The sequence below is a fragment of the Thalassophryne amazonica genome, chromosome 11 (genome assembly GCF_902500255.1).
Source record: "Thalassophryne amazonica chromosome 11, fThaAma1.1, whole genome shotgun sequence".
In the NCBI taxonomy this organism is placed as follows: domain Eukaryota; kingdom Metazoa; phylum Chordata; class Actinopteri; order Batrachoidiformes; family Batrachoididae; genus Thalassophryne; species Thalassophryne amazonica.
The window spans coordinates 54,931,849-54,947,396 of record NC_047113.1 but is presented as its reverse complement, the minus strand read 5'-3'; the positions used below and the strand labels follow the sequence as shown (position 1 = coordinate 54,947,396).

General features: G+C 41.3%; 1 protein-coding gene across 2 annotated transcripts in view; it reads left to right on the top strand.

Moving 5' to 3' along the window:
- si:ch73-335m24.2 (protein eva-1 homolog C) overlaps positions 1-15,548 on the top strand; it is a 38,224-nt gene that overhangs the window by 3,576 nt on the left and 19,100 nt on the right. For both annotated transcript variants that reach the window (XM_034181760.1, XM_034181759.1), the window contains exon 2: positions 13,759-13,907. In XM_034181760.1, coding sequence (XP_034037651.1) covers positions 13,811-13,907 — 97 coding nt within the window. In that variant the 5' untranslated portion in view covers positions 13,759-13,810. The remainder of the gene's footprint in view (positions 1-13,758; positions 13,908-15,548) is intronic.

Below are 15,548 nucleotides of genomic sequence, written 5' to 3'. Positions count from 1 at the left end.
AACAAACAAACAAACAAACAAAAAGTATATTTTTTGCAATGTTGACAAAAGTGGAAGAACGCTCCACAATCTGTCCCTAGATGTAGATCTGAATCAACATGTAATCTTTATGTTTATATTATTCTTTCAGAGAATCTTCAGAAAAAATAACATAAACCAGAGATTGCTTGTGTCTTTTTACTGCTCTACCATGGAGAGCATCATCACGTACTGCCTCTGTATGTGGTTTACCAGCTGCACGGGGGCAAACAGGAAAGAGCTCCAGAGCGTTACCAAAATGACAGAGAAGATCACTGGGTGCCCTCAACCCACAGTGGGGGACCTTCATGGCTCTTACTGTCTCAGGAGAGCCAACACCATCCTAAAGGACTCATCCCACCCTGGCCACTCCCTGTTTGAGCTGCTGCCATCAGGCAGACGGTACAGGACCATTAAAACAAGTACAAACAGACTGAAAAACAGTTTCTACCCAACTGCTGTTAGAGCTTTGAATGTCACTGGAACCACATAGCCAAGTCACATACCACACTTGAAATGAGTACAATATTTCTTTATGTGCAATATCCACTACCACTGAAATATCCACAGTTTTGTACAGACTTTTCCCTTTCATATATACAAGTATGTAATCTCTTTTTTGCTACTACGTTCTTATAATTTTTTTTTTTTTTTTTTAATTTGTGCTCTGGACATACCTTTGTCATTCTGTTAAATTTTATTTCTCTTTTTCTTATCTTCTCCAGACGTTTCAAGTCTGCAAATGGTTTACTCTGGTTTATATTTGCACTGAAAGGCTTGTGCCTTACCTTTCTTTGTACTGGTTACAGTGACAATAGATTATCTGTACCTGTATCTGTAATGGGAGGGTCTTTATTCCATGTCATTATTTCATTACTGTGTTCATTATTCAGTAAATGGGCCATGCAGTTTTGAGTATTTGTGATGACAAAGGCTAGTATCTCACTGACGCATGACTGGTGGAGAGGAGGAGGAGACACACACTTGCCCGAAAACCAGTGAAAAGGCGATAACTTTCTCATGTGGAATCTCACTGAACTGGTCCTCACATGCGCACATGGTGGGCAACTATCCACTGAATGCTGGTTGGCATGGTGGTGAAAATACGGCCACAAATCTCGAGCAGTTTGTACATATACCATGCAAGAGCCACTGACATGCTGCGCAGCACACAGGCGAAAGTTGAGTTGCACTGGTGTGGTTTTTGCAGACGCATGGATGTGTGAATACGACTGTCATGGATATTCACTGCCTCTGCCGCAGCTGAAATGGCCACACGTTTGTGCACAAAATGCTCAGGATGGCTGTGAACTGTTACATTGTTATTATGTGAAAGAGGCTGTGAAAACTCCCCCGAATTAGGCAGAAAAAGCACTGAAATAAATAAGAAAATGAAGAAAAAAGAAAAGCATGAACACCTACTCACAGACTGACAGAATGATGTCCACTGAGCTGCATCTCTCAAGTTCCACTGACATCCTCAGAGACACCCCCCCCCCCCCCCCCCCCCCCCACACACACACACACACACACAGCTGAAGTCTGCTGTCCCTGCCGGTAGCATTAGACTGCGGTCCTCAGAAAATTAATTAAATAAATAAATAAATAAAAAGAGAAAATCTGGTTTATGCACCGGGCACGATGCATGCAGCACTTGATGTACAGCTGGCCCATGCATAAAACTGAATTTCATTAGATGGCATGGTAAAAATGCAATAAAAGAATGAAACCAGTGTGCTGCCATCATCCATCCAGCACAATGTGCACACAGACACAGCAGGTGTGCACTGACCAGGAGCATGAAACTTAAATCCACTACTGTCCTCAGAATAATAAATAATTAAATAAATAAACAATAAATGCAGTTTGTGCAGGTCCATGGCCAGTGTCCAGCCAGTGTCAATGGCTGGATAGGATGTGTCCAGCATGTGCATGCATGTGGGGTGTGCGCTGAGCAGGAGCATTAAACTTAAACCCACTTCTGTCTTCAGAAAAATAAATAAATAGAAGTAATCACAATGAATCCGGCCCGTGCAGTTCATCTGTGGCTCAACAGGATGTGTCCAGCCAGCTCCCACATGTGCATGGGGTGTGTGTGCCAAAAATAAATATATAAATAAATAAACACAATGAACCCGGTCCATGCAGCTTGTGCATCCAATCCAGTGTACATGCATGGCAGGTGCGTGCCAGCCAGGAACATTAAACTTATTTTATACTTCTTTCCTCAGAAAAATAAATATAAAAATAAACAAACACAATAAGTCTGGTCTGTGCAGCACGTCCGTGGTTGGACAGGATGCATCTAGCTCGCTCAGCCTCTAGCAGGGTGGCTGGAGGCTCCTGGAGTGTTCAGTCACTCCCAGAAGCGCTGTTCCTCTCCGATCATATCAAAGGGAAAGTGTGTGCCAACCCCTAACAAGTTGTCTCACAAGTTGTCTCCCATGTTGCACGCCACACGTTCTAAGTCACAGAGATGGCATGATGAGGGGTACGAGGCACCCGCCTGCCAATTTGGCAAGGAAATTCATTACGACATTTCTTTTGTTTGTTTGATCAAAAATCAAGTGCTGCATGAGCGACTCCCTGCGACTGAGCCAAAGAGATGGTGAATGGCTATGAATTTCATGCCGAACTGTGCTAATTTCCTCGCGGATACCATTTGCAGGCTGTCGGAGTCCAGTGAGATGCTAGCCAAACTAATCAATGAACAAACACAGGTTGCCTGAGGTACCTGGCAGGTACATGCCCCCATCTAAAGGGCAACACTTAGCCAGAACTGTGTCAATGAGCTCAACCTTAAATGTGCAAGGTCTTGCACATTTAAGGTCTAGCATGGTATATAACAGTAATACGTTTGATTGCGACCTAAGATTTTGTGGATGTCCTTGCATACACTAGGTTTCAGAGATTCACCTACTGGTGGTCACCAGACACAGTGTAGAATAACAGGTGTTACTGATGTAGAAGGGTTGAGGCGCAACTCTGAAATGCTGCCAGATGTACACACACAGGCAAGTGCTGCATGTGACGAACATGTCCGACCAGTGCACAAGTGCAGTCCACATCATTTGTCTTTGATATGACTTTTATTCCATGCTCTGTCTTCTTTAACCTTTTTCTAAAACTTTTTTGCGATGTGATGTTACAACTTACAACTTTGGGCTTTTGTGTGTGTATAAGTTTAGTTTTAATTGTTTATTTATTTTTGCTGTCACCACAGCTCTCACCATGTAAAGCTCACAGCGGTGAGCTTAACTGGCATGGAAAGCCACAGACATAAGACAGCACACTCGGAATCCGATATGAGCATTCAGACCAAAATAGCAAGTCCCTTTGGCTGCTCCCTTGTTTTTCACTTTAGGTCACCACAGCAAAGCCAAGGTGGGTCTGGATGTTGAACTGGCACAAGTTTTACACTGGATGCCCTTCCTGACACAACTCCATTACAAAAATGCAATCTGAATTGTATTTCAAACCACATACAAATGAGCATTGAATTAGATTTGGAAAAAACAGCCATTGCAACTTTTTACTGTTCAGACTTGCAACATGGAATGAGATTCATATGCACATGAATGCGATTTTTACTGTCAGTCTGAGTGTGGAAACCTTGTGTACCAAGTATGTCAAGCTATCACACATGCCGCAATGAGAACCAAAACATGCTCATTTGTCCGAGATCTTTGGGATGTGACCTTGTGTATCATATTTTCACCTTAATACACATCCTTTTCAAGACACCACATACACAAATTGTCAAAGTTTTCAGAGACTGGACCTCTTAGTGGCCACAGTGAGAATTGAAACACACCCAACATAGAACCTGTCTGAGGTCTTAGTGAGGTAGGTTTGTGTACCAAGTTTAACCTTGACACATGATGTATTTGTGAAAACAATGCGCACATATCGACTGCACAGACACACAGTCCAATATTCACAGGAAGGGAGCACTTTGGTCATACTGCAGGTAATAAAAATAAAATCCCTCAAAATCCAGTTAAGAGCAATGATCATTCACCACAAATATGCAAAGATTTAAAGTTTGAGTGGTGCTGCAGAGAGGAATGGGCAAACTGCTCAAAGATAAGTGCGCCAAGCTTGTGGCATCATACTCAAGAAGATTTGAGGCTGTAATTGCTGCCAAAGGTGCATCAACAAAGTGTTGAGCAAATGTGAATGTTTACAACACAGTAAACTTTCCAACACATTCTGGTTTTTCAATGATTAACACACAATCAGATGAAACATAACACACTGGAAAAAAGAGAATGTTTGAACCAACTTAAAAAAGTGTTACAATTTGTAAAAACCTGAATGAATTAAGTTGTTTGAACTTACGTTTGAAAGTTAATTCAACTCTAACTTACAAACTTAAGTTCAAACAACTTAATTCATTTACATTTTTTACAAATTGTAACACTTTTTAAGGTTGGTTCAAACATTTGCTTTTTTCAGTGCAGAAGCAGAACAAGCTGTAAAAAAATAAAATAAAAAGCAACTTCTTCCTCTCCCACTTTAAGTGAGGATGGGAGGTTACGGGCTGATCCAAACAGAGAGTACCAAGAATTATTAGTCACTTTATTGACTCTTCCTATTGGAGGACAATGGAATTGTGCTGGATTAAGAGATGGGATCATCACGCTTCTTATGCACAAGATTAAAATGTCACATTCTTGTTTTATTAACCAGCCTCCTTTTTAAAGTCTTCTCCACTGCTATCAAAGGAATGTTGACTAGAAACCTGAGTGTGCTGATAAAGTTTGGTCTGCTGCTCAAAAATGTATCACAAGTAAGTGTTACACAATCATCACCGCCAAAGGCCTGAGGTCAGCACCTCGTGAATTATGATGTGTTAGAGTTTGGTTCATATGACAACAGCGGTTGTGCAGCGTTGGCAAAAACAGGATGTGTTAAAGAGAAATTTAGAGTAAAACATGGGATTTATAGTAAACTGAAAGTAACTGATTCAGCTAAGAGGATGACTGATTTGGAAGCAGCTTGCCAAAAACCTTTCACCTCTTCTTCCAGAGAAGATAGGAAAAGTCACGGAGACGGATACGCATATCACCACTGGCCACACAACAACGGGAAATGACCTCTTGGAAAAAAGAGCCTTATCTTCACAAACAGGACTTTCACTGGCTCAGACTGAGTCTTGATTTTGTCACTATGTGTAAATACAACCCTGGCAATAATTATGGAATCACCGGCCTCGGAGGATGTTCATTCAGTTGTTTTTGTAGAAAATTAAGATCACAGACATGACACAAAACTAAAGTCATTTCAAATGGCAACTTTCTGGCTTTAAGAAACACTATAAGAAATCAGGAAAAATAATTCTGGCAGTCAGTAACGGTTACTTTTTTAGACCAAGCAGAGGGAAAAAAATATGGACTCACTCAATTCTGAGGAATAAATTATGGAATCACCCTGTAAATTTTCATCCCCAAAACTAACACCTGCATCAAATCAGATCTGCTCATTAGTCTGCATCTAAAAAGGAGTGATCACACCTTGGAGAGCTGTTGCACCAAGTGGATTGACATGAATCATGGCTCCAACACGAGAGATGTCAATTGAAACAAAGGAGAGGATTATCAAACTCTTAAAAGAGGGTAAATCATCACGCAATGTTGCAAAAGATGTTGGTTGTTCACAGTCAGCTGTGTCTAAACTCTGGACCAAATACAAACAACATGGGAAGGTTGTTAAAGGCAAACATACTGGTAGACCAAGGAAGACATCAAAGCATCAAGACAGAAAACTTAAAGCAATATGTCTCAAAAATTGAAAATGCACAACAAAACAAATGAGGAATGAATGGGAGGAAACTGGAGTCAACGTCTGTGACTGAACTGTAAGAAACCGCCTAAAGGAAATGGGATTTACATACAGAAAAGCTAAACGAAAGCCATCATTAACACCTAAACAGAAAAAAACAAGGTTACAATGGGCTAAGGAAAAGCAATCGTGGACTGTGGATGACTGGATGAAAGTCATATTCAGCGATGAATCTCAAATCTGCATTGGGCAAGGTGATGATGCTGGAACTTTTATTTGGTGCCGTTCCAATGAGATTTATAAAGATGACTGCCTGAAGAGAACATGTAAATTTCCACAGTCATTGATGATATGGGGCTGCATGTCAGGTAAAGGCACTGGGGAGATGGCTGTCATTACATAATCAATAAATGCACAAGTTTACGTTGATATTTTGGACACTTTTCTTATCCCATCAATTGAAAGGATGTTTGGTGATGATGAAATCATTTTTCAAGATGATAATGCATCTTGCCATAGAGCAAAAACTGTGAAAACATTCCTTGCAAAAAGACACATAGGGTCAATGTCATGGCCTGCAAATAGTCCGGATCTTAATCCAATTGAAAATCTTTGGTGGAAGTTGAAGAAAATGGTCCATGACAAGGCTCCAACCTGCAAAGCTGATCTGGCAACAGCAATCAGAGAACGTTGGAGCCAGATTGATGAAGAGTACTGTTTGTCACTCATTAAGTCCATGCCTCAGAGACTGCAAGCTGTTATAAAAGCCAGGGGTGGTGCAACAAAATAATAGTGATGTGTTGGAGCGTTCTTTTGTTTTTCATGAGTCCATAATTTATTCCTCAGAATTGAGTGACTCCATATTTTTTCCCTCTGCTTGGTCTAAAAAAGTAACCGTTACTGACTGCCACAATTTTTTTTTCCTGATTTCTTATAGCGTTTCTTAAAGCCAGAAAGTTGCCATTTGAAATGACTTTAGTTTTGTGTCATGTCTGTGATCTGCTTTTTTTCTACAAAATTAAACAACTGAATGAACATCCTCCGAGGCTGTTGATTCCATAATTTTTGCCAGGGGTTGTAACTCAACAAAAATATAAACGCAACACTTTTGGTTTTGCTCCCATTTTGTATGAGATGAACTCAAAGATCTAAAACTTTTTCCACATACACAATATCACCATTTCCCTCAAATATTGTTCACAAACCAGTCTAAATCTGTGATAGTGAGCACTTCTCCTTTGCTGAGATAATCCATCCCACCTCACAGGTGTGCCATACCAAGATGCTGATTAGACACCATAATTAGTGCACAGGTGTGCCTTAGACTGCCCACAATAAAAGGCCACTCTGAAAGGTGCAGTTTTGTTTTATTGGGGGGGGGGGGATACCAGTCAGAATCTGGTGTGACCACCATTTGCCTCATGCAGTGCAACACATCTCCTTCGCATAGAGTTGATCAGGTTGTCAGTTGTGGCCTGTGGAATGTTGGTCCACTCCTCTTCAATGGCTGTGCGAAGTTGCTGGATATTGGCAGGAACTGGTACACGCTGTCGTATACGCCGGTCCAGAGCATCCCGAACATGCTCAATGGGTGACATGTCCGGTGAGTATGCCGGCCATGCAAGAACTGGGACATTTTCAGCTTCCAAGAATTGTGTACAGATCCTTGCAACATGGGGCCGTGCATTATCCTGCTGCAACATGAGGTGATGTTCTTGGATGTATGTCACAACAATGGGCCTCAGGATCTTGTCACGGTATCTCTGTGCATTCAAAATGCCATCAATAAAATGCACCTGTGTTCTTCGTCCATAACAGATGCCTGCCCATACCATAACCCCACCGCCACCATGGGCCACTCGATCCACAACATTGACATCAGAAAACCGCTCACCCACACAACGCCACACACGCTGTCTGCCATCTGCCCTGGACAGTGTGAACCGGGATTCATCCGTGAAAAGAACACCTCTCCAATGTGCCAAACGCCAGCGAATGTGAGCATTTGCCCACTCAAGTTGGTTATGACGACGAACTGGAGTCAGGTCGAGACCCCGATGAGGACGACGAGCATGCAGATGAGCTTCCCTGAGACGGTTTCTGACAGTTTGTGCAGAAATTCTTTGGTTATGCAAACTGATTGTTTCAGCAGCTGTCCGAGTGGCTGGTCTCAGACGATCTTGGAGGTGAACATGCTGGTTGTGGAGGTCCTGGGCTGGGGTGGTTACACGTGGTCTGCGGTTGTGAGGCTGGTTGGATGTACTGCCAAATTCTCTGAAACACCTTTGGAGACGGCTTATGGTAGAGAAATGAACGTTCAACACACGAGCAACAGCTCTGGTTGACATTCCTGCTGTCAGCATGCCAATTGCACGCTCCCTCAAATCTTGCGACTTCTGTGGCATTGTGCTGTGTGATAAAACTGCACCTTTCAGAGTGGCCTTTTATTGTGGCCAGTCTAAGGCACACCTGTGCACTAATCATGGTGTCTAATCAGCATCTTGATATGGCACACCTGTGAGGTGGGATGGATTATCTCAGCAAAGGAGAAGTGCTCACTATCACAGATTTAGACTGGTTTGTGAACAATATTTGAGGGAAATGGTGATATTGTGTATGTGGAAAAAGTTTTAGATCTTTGAGTTCATCTCATACAAAATGGGAGCAAAACCAAAAGTGTTGCGTTTATAGTATGTAGAGATGTGATCATCAGTGGCGGCTCCAGAGATTACTTATTGGTGGGGCAAGAGAATTTGCAATAAAATTCAAGTAGATTTTACGCACTTCATACATAAAGATATTAAAGTGTGGTGTAAAATCCATTAAACTAACAATGGCAAATATTTGTTTAACCCATCAAAGACAGAGCATCTTGGAGGCGAGGTGGGTGGGGGTGTCCACACTGTGAAGATAGCATTTGTCATGTTTTGTAATCAGCATTTGTCAGTATGAACAGCCTCCAGGCTAAAGCATAGCTTCCTGAGAACAAAAGAGTTTTTTTTCCAGTGTGTGGAAAAAACAAAAACAAGCATCATGTCTATTTTGTGCCAGAACAGGGTCAACATTAGTGACAAATGGCACCACTTTTATTTTCAGTTTTCTCGCAACTTAAAGCTGTACGGCCTTTCAAATTTCACAAAACTGACAAAACTTAGTTTCCACAAAAATCCAAGCATTATAATGTAGGTTTATTTTGGTAACATGTTGCAAAATTACAACTCATTTTAAGAGAACATACCAGGTGGGAATTTCATTGTGAATGTTGTTTTTTCCTTCTAATTATTATTATTATTATTTTTTAATTTAACTATTATTTATACAGGTAGTCTCATTTAGACACAAAGTCACGTTCTCAAGAGAGACCTGTTTCAGTTAGACATACGAGGTCTGTGAGAAAAGTATCGGACCTTTTTATTTTTTTCAAAAACTATATGGATTTGAATCACGTGTGATTACATCAGACAAGCTTGAACCCTCGTGGGCATGCGAGAGTTTTTTCACACCTGTCGGTTATGTCATTCGCCTGTGGGCAGGCTTTGAGTGAGGAGTGGTCCAGCCCTCTCGTCGGAATTCCTTTGTCTAACAACTTGCTGAGAGACTGGCGCTTTGCTTTATCAAAATTTTTTCAGAACCTGTGAGGCAGATCAAAGTGGACACCATTCGAGAAATTCAGCTGGTTTTCAGTGAAAATTTTAACGGCTGATGAGAGATTATGGGGTGTTACTGTCGCTTTAAGGACTTCCCATGGAGCGGGACGTCGCGCAGAGCTCCGAGGCACCGTTGTCAGCCTGTTTCGAGCTGAAAACCTCCAAATTTAAGCCTCTGTTGACCCAGGACGTCGTGAGAGAACAGAGAACTTTCAGAAGAGCTCGGGATCAGCAGTTTATCCGGACATTCCACTGTTTAAAGGAGATTTTGTAATGAAAGACGTGCGGACGGATTGGCGTGTCGGTAGGCAGCCGGCGCAGCGCGCCACCACAGGAAAAACACCTCCGTTGGAAGCCTTAAGGACAAGTTGGAACATGTCCAGCTGTAAACAATTTCTCAGATACTCACTCTACTGAAAGCCATCAAAAGCTGCCTGGTTTTTACAAATGGTTATCAACATGGAGAAAAAATAAAAAGGTACGTTATTTTTCTCGCAGACCTCGTATAATATAACAAACAACAACTAGTTACAGACTAGATATTATAGAGATACTATAATATACCGGATCAGTATAAAACAGCAAAAAACCATCATGCCCGAGGAGGAAGCATGTGTGCACATGCGTGAGGTTTGGATGTTTGCTTGATGCACATTCTTAGTGCCTGCACGTTACCATCTGTAAGATGTCTCCTCGTTAATCACTTCAGATGTGTTTTCTGGTTTCAGAAACAGCATTTTTAGATTTAGAAATTTGGACGTGTTTACAGTATTTCTCGCTAACTTCTACAAAAGATATTAGAAACATATTACAGTAATACAGAAATAAGCTGTTTCAGATCGTTTTCCAGCACCTTGGTTTATTTTGCCTGACGTAAGGAGCCAGCTGATATCACGCTGCCTTTCTTTAATTCAATTGGCCGTTGCCACGTCCTTCTCTGCATGCTCGCGGCGTTCACTGGAAGCCTCCACATGATCTGTGACATCACTACCAAATGTAAATGTAACTGATCACTTGAATTTCTTCCCATCAGGGATTGAAACACTAAACTGTTTCCAGAGAGTGCGAATTCTGATCATATTGGCAATATCATATTATCAATCCCTTATTTAAATGATAAGAAATAAAATCATAGTGGTGCCAAAGAAAATTCTTTTTATGACTTAAATCTTTTTTAAAAAAAACCCAAAGGCTGTAAATCTTTAATGCAAGCACCTATAATGTTGTTTTGCCAAAATAACCAGTTTGAAAAATGTTTAACTTGATGTAAAATTATATGTTGAAATAAACATTTTTAGTGTTTTTAATATTATTGCTGAATCCAAGAATGTCCCAACTTTGTACAAATTTTATTCCTTGGCATTTCAAAAGAATTTGTGTCGTTGGTCCAAAGTAAATGATTTTTTTTTTGGTCATATAGTCAAGAGTTATCTGTTATTTTGTGTGTATCACTGTGTCAGAAATTGCTCCAAAACAGGTTTTTACTTATGCTCCAGCCTGCTCTGTTCATACACGTACTGAAATCCACATGCTATGGTTGACCAGGCCTTCATCCCCGTTCTCTTGTACAGTATTGCTTTTTGATTTATGGAACATCGTCCATGTCAAACACACAATTTCATAGCTTGAAATGTACGTGATCATACATGCATTTGTTTTGCTGTGTCTAGGTTATTACAATTTGTTGTTTTTCTGCCTCAGGAAGACATCTTTGGATCATTTGCAAACTGTGTAAAATACTGCTGCAAGACTTATTACAACATCCTCCAAGAGGTCCCATGTGACATAATTTGTTTCTTCCCTAAACGGACTCCCTGTATTGTTTAGTGTTCAATTTAAGATTCCCGTGATCACCTTCAGAGCTGCGTATAATCAGACAGACACTTCCCCACATGAGTGAAATTTCATTTCCATATGACTTGACTGGATCTATGGAGGTCTTCTGACCACAGTGTGCTGGTGGGTCTTCCTTCCAGTGTGTACACTAAAGCAGACTGTGACTTCATTGATGTGGCCATCAAATTGGGAAATATTCTTTCACTGGACTAATGCCATCCTGCAACCAAATTTTTGGCTGTGGTTTGTTTTTAGGGGAGTTGCCAGTGTATCTACGAGTATCAGCACATGCTGCACTCATACAGATAGTGTACCAACATTTGTCAGCTACCGTGCATCTAGAAAGCATTCACAGTGCTTCACCTTTTCCACATTTTGTTAAGATACAGCCAAAATGGATGAAATTTATTTTTTCCTCAAAATTCTATACACAATACCCCATAATGATAATGTGAAAAAAATTTGAGATTTTTTGCAAATTTCTAAAAAGTGAAAAAAAAAAAAAACCCTAAGAAATCACGTGTACATAAGTATTCACAGCATTGGTCCAGTGAAAGAATATTTCCCAATTTGATGGCCACATCATTGAAATCACAGTCTGCTTTAGTGTACACACTGGAAGGAAGACCCACCGGCACATTGTGGTCAGAAGACATCCATAGATGAAGCTCAAAACTGAGCTCAGGTGCATCCAGTTTCCACTGATCATTCTTGAGATGTTTCTACAGCTTAGCTGGAGTCCACCTGGGGTAAATTCCATTGATTGGACATGATTTGGAAAGGCACACACCTGTCTACTTATAAGGTCCCACAGCTGACAGTGAATGTCAGAGTGGAAACCAAGCATGAAGTCAAAGGAATTGTCCATAGACCAAGACTGTCTTGAGGCACAAATCTGGGGAAGGGTTTAGGAACATTTCTGCTGTTTTGAAGGTCCCAATGAGCACAGTGGCCTCCATCATCCATAAATGGAAGATGTTCAGATCCACCAGGTCTCTTCCTAGAGCTGGCTGCCCATCTCAACTGAGTGACTGGGGGAGAAGGGCCTTAGTCAGGGAGGTGACAAAGAACCCGATGGTCACTCTGACAAAGCTTCAGCATCCCACTGTGGAGAGAGGAGAACCTTCCAGAAGGACTGCAGCAATCCACCAATCAGGCATGTATGGTAGAGTGGCCAGACGGAAGCCACTCCTTCGTAAAAGGCACATGACAGCCCACCTGGAGTTTGCCTCCTGATGGAATCTCAGACCATGAGAAACAAAATTCTCTGATCTGATGAGACAAAGATTGAACTCTTTGGCGTGAATGCCAGGCATCATGTTTTTAGGAAACCAGTTTTCAGCAGCAGGAACTGGGAGACGAGTCAGGATTGAGGGAAAGATGGATGCAGCAATGTACAGAGACATCCTGGATGAAAACCTGCTCCAGAGCACTCTTGACCTCAGACTGGGGCCACGGTTCATCTTTCAGCAGGAAAATGAAAATGACCTTACAGCCAAGATATCAAAGGAGTGGCTTCAGGCAACTCTGTGAATGTCCTTGAGGGGCCAAGCCAGAGCCCAGACCTAAATCTGATTGAAGTTCTCTGGAGAGATTTGAAAATGGCTGTGCACCAACACTCCCCATCTAACCTGATGTAGCTAGAGAGGTGCTGCAAAGAGGAATTAGCAAAACTGCCCAAAGGTAGGTGCACCAAGCTTGTGGCATTATATTCAAGAAGACTTGAGGCTGTAATTGGGCACTGTAGTCTCGTTTGAGGGCGGGCGCTAAAGGAGTAAAATATGACACATATGACATAATTTCTCTACTTCCGGGGGGGAAAAAAACACAGCATTTTCAAAGGGCCTTTGGGTAAATTACACGCAAAGTGAAAATGCAAAGAAAAAGTAACGATACAGTGGGAAAGTGGACATGTGTTACGGTTTGTTTATGACCCGAAGCACAAACGTGTCGAGGCGGTTTTGCAGGCGAGAGAACGGAGCTACTCTGGTTTGCTGTGTAGGGTAACACTTACCGACATGACGTCTCCCATCTGCCTCGTCCTCTCTTCTCCACTGGGAACCATTTTTCAAATCCTGCGATATCACGCAGGGTTTAAATGAGACTGCAGTGCCGTTTTACTGCCATCAACAATGTTGAGCAAAAGGTGGGAATACTTATGTACATATGATTTCATAGTTTTTTATTTTTAATAAATTTGCAAAAATTTCAAAAAATGTTTTTATGTTGTTATTATGAGGTGTTGTGGGCAGAATTTTGACGGGGAAAATTAATTTAATCCATTTTGAATAAGGCTCTAAACATAAAATATGGAAGAAGTGAAGCTCTGTGAATACTTTCCAGATGCACTGTATATCTTGTCTGTGTTGTTCATTGCTAAAGGGGTTTGGCTGTTTCATGACAGGCACAATGGCATCATTGACCCACTGACACCCCCAAGCTCTCTCTGTTTCGGTCTCACATCAACTAACAGCAAACAAGCGTTTACAACAAAAACCTGAGGTTTGTTTTGTAGAATATACACAATGTTGTTGTCTTGGACATTCTGTCCGCCTCTTTGTCTTCTGTTTGTCCTTCTGGCTTTGAAGTTACATACTACACATTCTGCTCCAGATTTCTCTGGTAGGTGCATTTTTTTGTGTGGAAAAAATGAATTAATTTATTTTTTAAGAATATTTGACCTTTAACTTTTTGGCTGTACATGCTTAGTAGTGGAAACAGCATTAACAGAATAATCCATGTTCCAGTTCTGTACACAGGTGTGCACAGATTGCAACTCCCCACCCAAAGTGATGTTTAAACTGGCAAGAGAGAAAACCTTTCTTCGATAACTGTTTCCTGTAATATTTTCACAGTTCTAAGTTGCTGCCACAATATACTCCAGTACATGATTTGTATAGAACAAAGAATAATTTGCTTATTTTATACTGTATAATTTATGAGGAAAGTACTTGTTATTTTTTTTTATTTTTTTTTTGCCAGTTGGTCTAATGCCTCGTCCCCTTTAACATTGAGTATTGTCAATACAGATAGTTTTAAAACAATTTTTAAAATATGAAAATTCTAAATATTTTGTTTTTCCTTTGTTTCACAAGATCCATTAAAATCAGTGATATAAATACATTGGACAGCTGAATGTTTTCATATCACCTGCAAACTTCACTGATTTCTGAACCTCAAGTGACAAACGGAGTTAAATTATCTCCACTGAAATTATCAAGCTGTTCTGCGTTCAGCAGCATCTTCTTCAAAGACAAAGTCAAACAAGCAAATTTAGAAACCCTCTTTAAAATTACATGTGTTCTTCAACAACAGCTACTCCTGACGTAGTGAAATAAAGCTGAAAAAGGTAGTTAAAAGTGGCACTGCTGGCACTTTGTAGTAAACATTTTATTAGTGCTGCATTTTGGAACTACAGCAGCCACTGTGATAACTCAGCCACGTGGGGTGTGCAGCCAGTACATTCTGAGTGCCGGTCCCAAGCCCGGATAAATGAGGAGGGTTGTGTCAGGAAGGGCATCCGTTGTAAAACAAGTCAACCCAACTATGCAGACTAAGAATCGAATTTCCATACTGGATTAGTCGTGGCCTGGGTTAACAACGTCCGCCACCCGTGCTGTTGCCCAACAGGGTGCCAGTGGAAATTGGGCTACTGCTGGGTGAAGACGACGAAGAAGAGAATGAGAACGTTTCCACAAACAGTGGGAGAAGAAGAAAACTAGAAGGGTGGAAATGAGAGTGGGGACTTTGAATGTTGGTAGTATGACTGGTAAAGGGAGAGAGCTGGCTGATATGGTGGAGAGGAGAAAGGTAGACATATTGTGTGTGCAAGAGACCAAGTGGAACGGAAGTAAGAGCAGGAACATCGGCGGTGGGTACAAGTTGTTGTACCATGGTGAGGACAGGAAGAGAAATGGTGTTGGGGTCATTTTAAAGGAAGAGTATGTTAAAAGTGTGTTGGAGGTTAAGCAAGTGTCTGACAGGGTGATGAGTGTGAAGTTAGAAATTGAAGGGGTGATGATGAATATCATCAGTGCATATGCCCCAGGAGAAAGAAGATTTCTGGAGTGTGTTAGATGAGGTGGTGGAGAGTGTGCCCAAGCATGAAAGAGTGGTGATAGGAGCGGACTTCAATGGGCATGTTGGTGAAGGGAACAGAGGTGATGAGGAAGTAATGGGTAGATATGGTATCAAGGACAAGAATGGGGAAGGACAGATGGTAGTTGATTTTGCAAAAAGGATGGAAATGGCTGTGGTGAATAC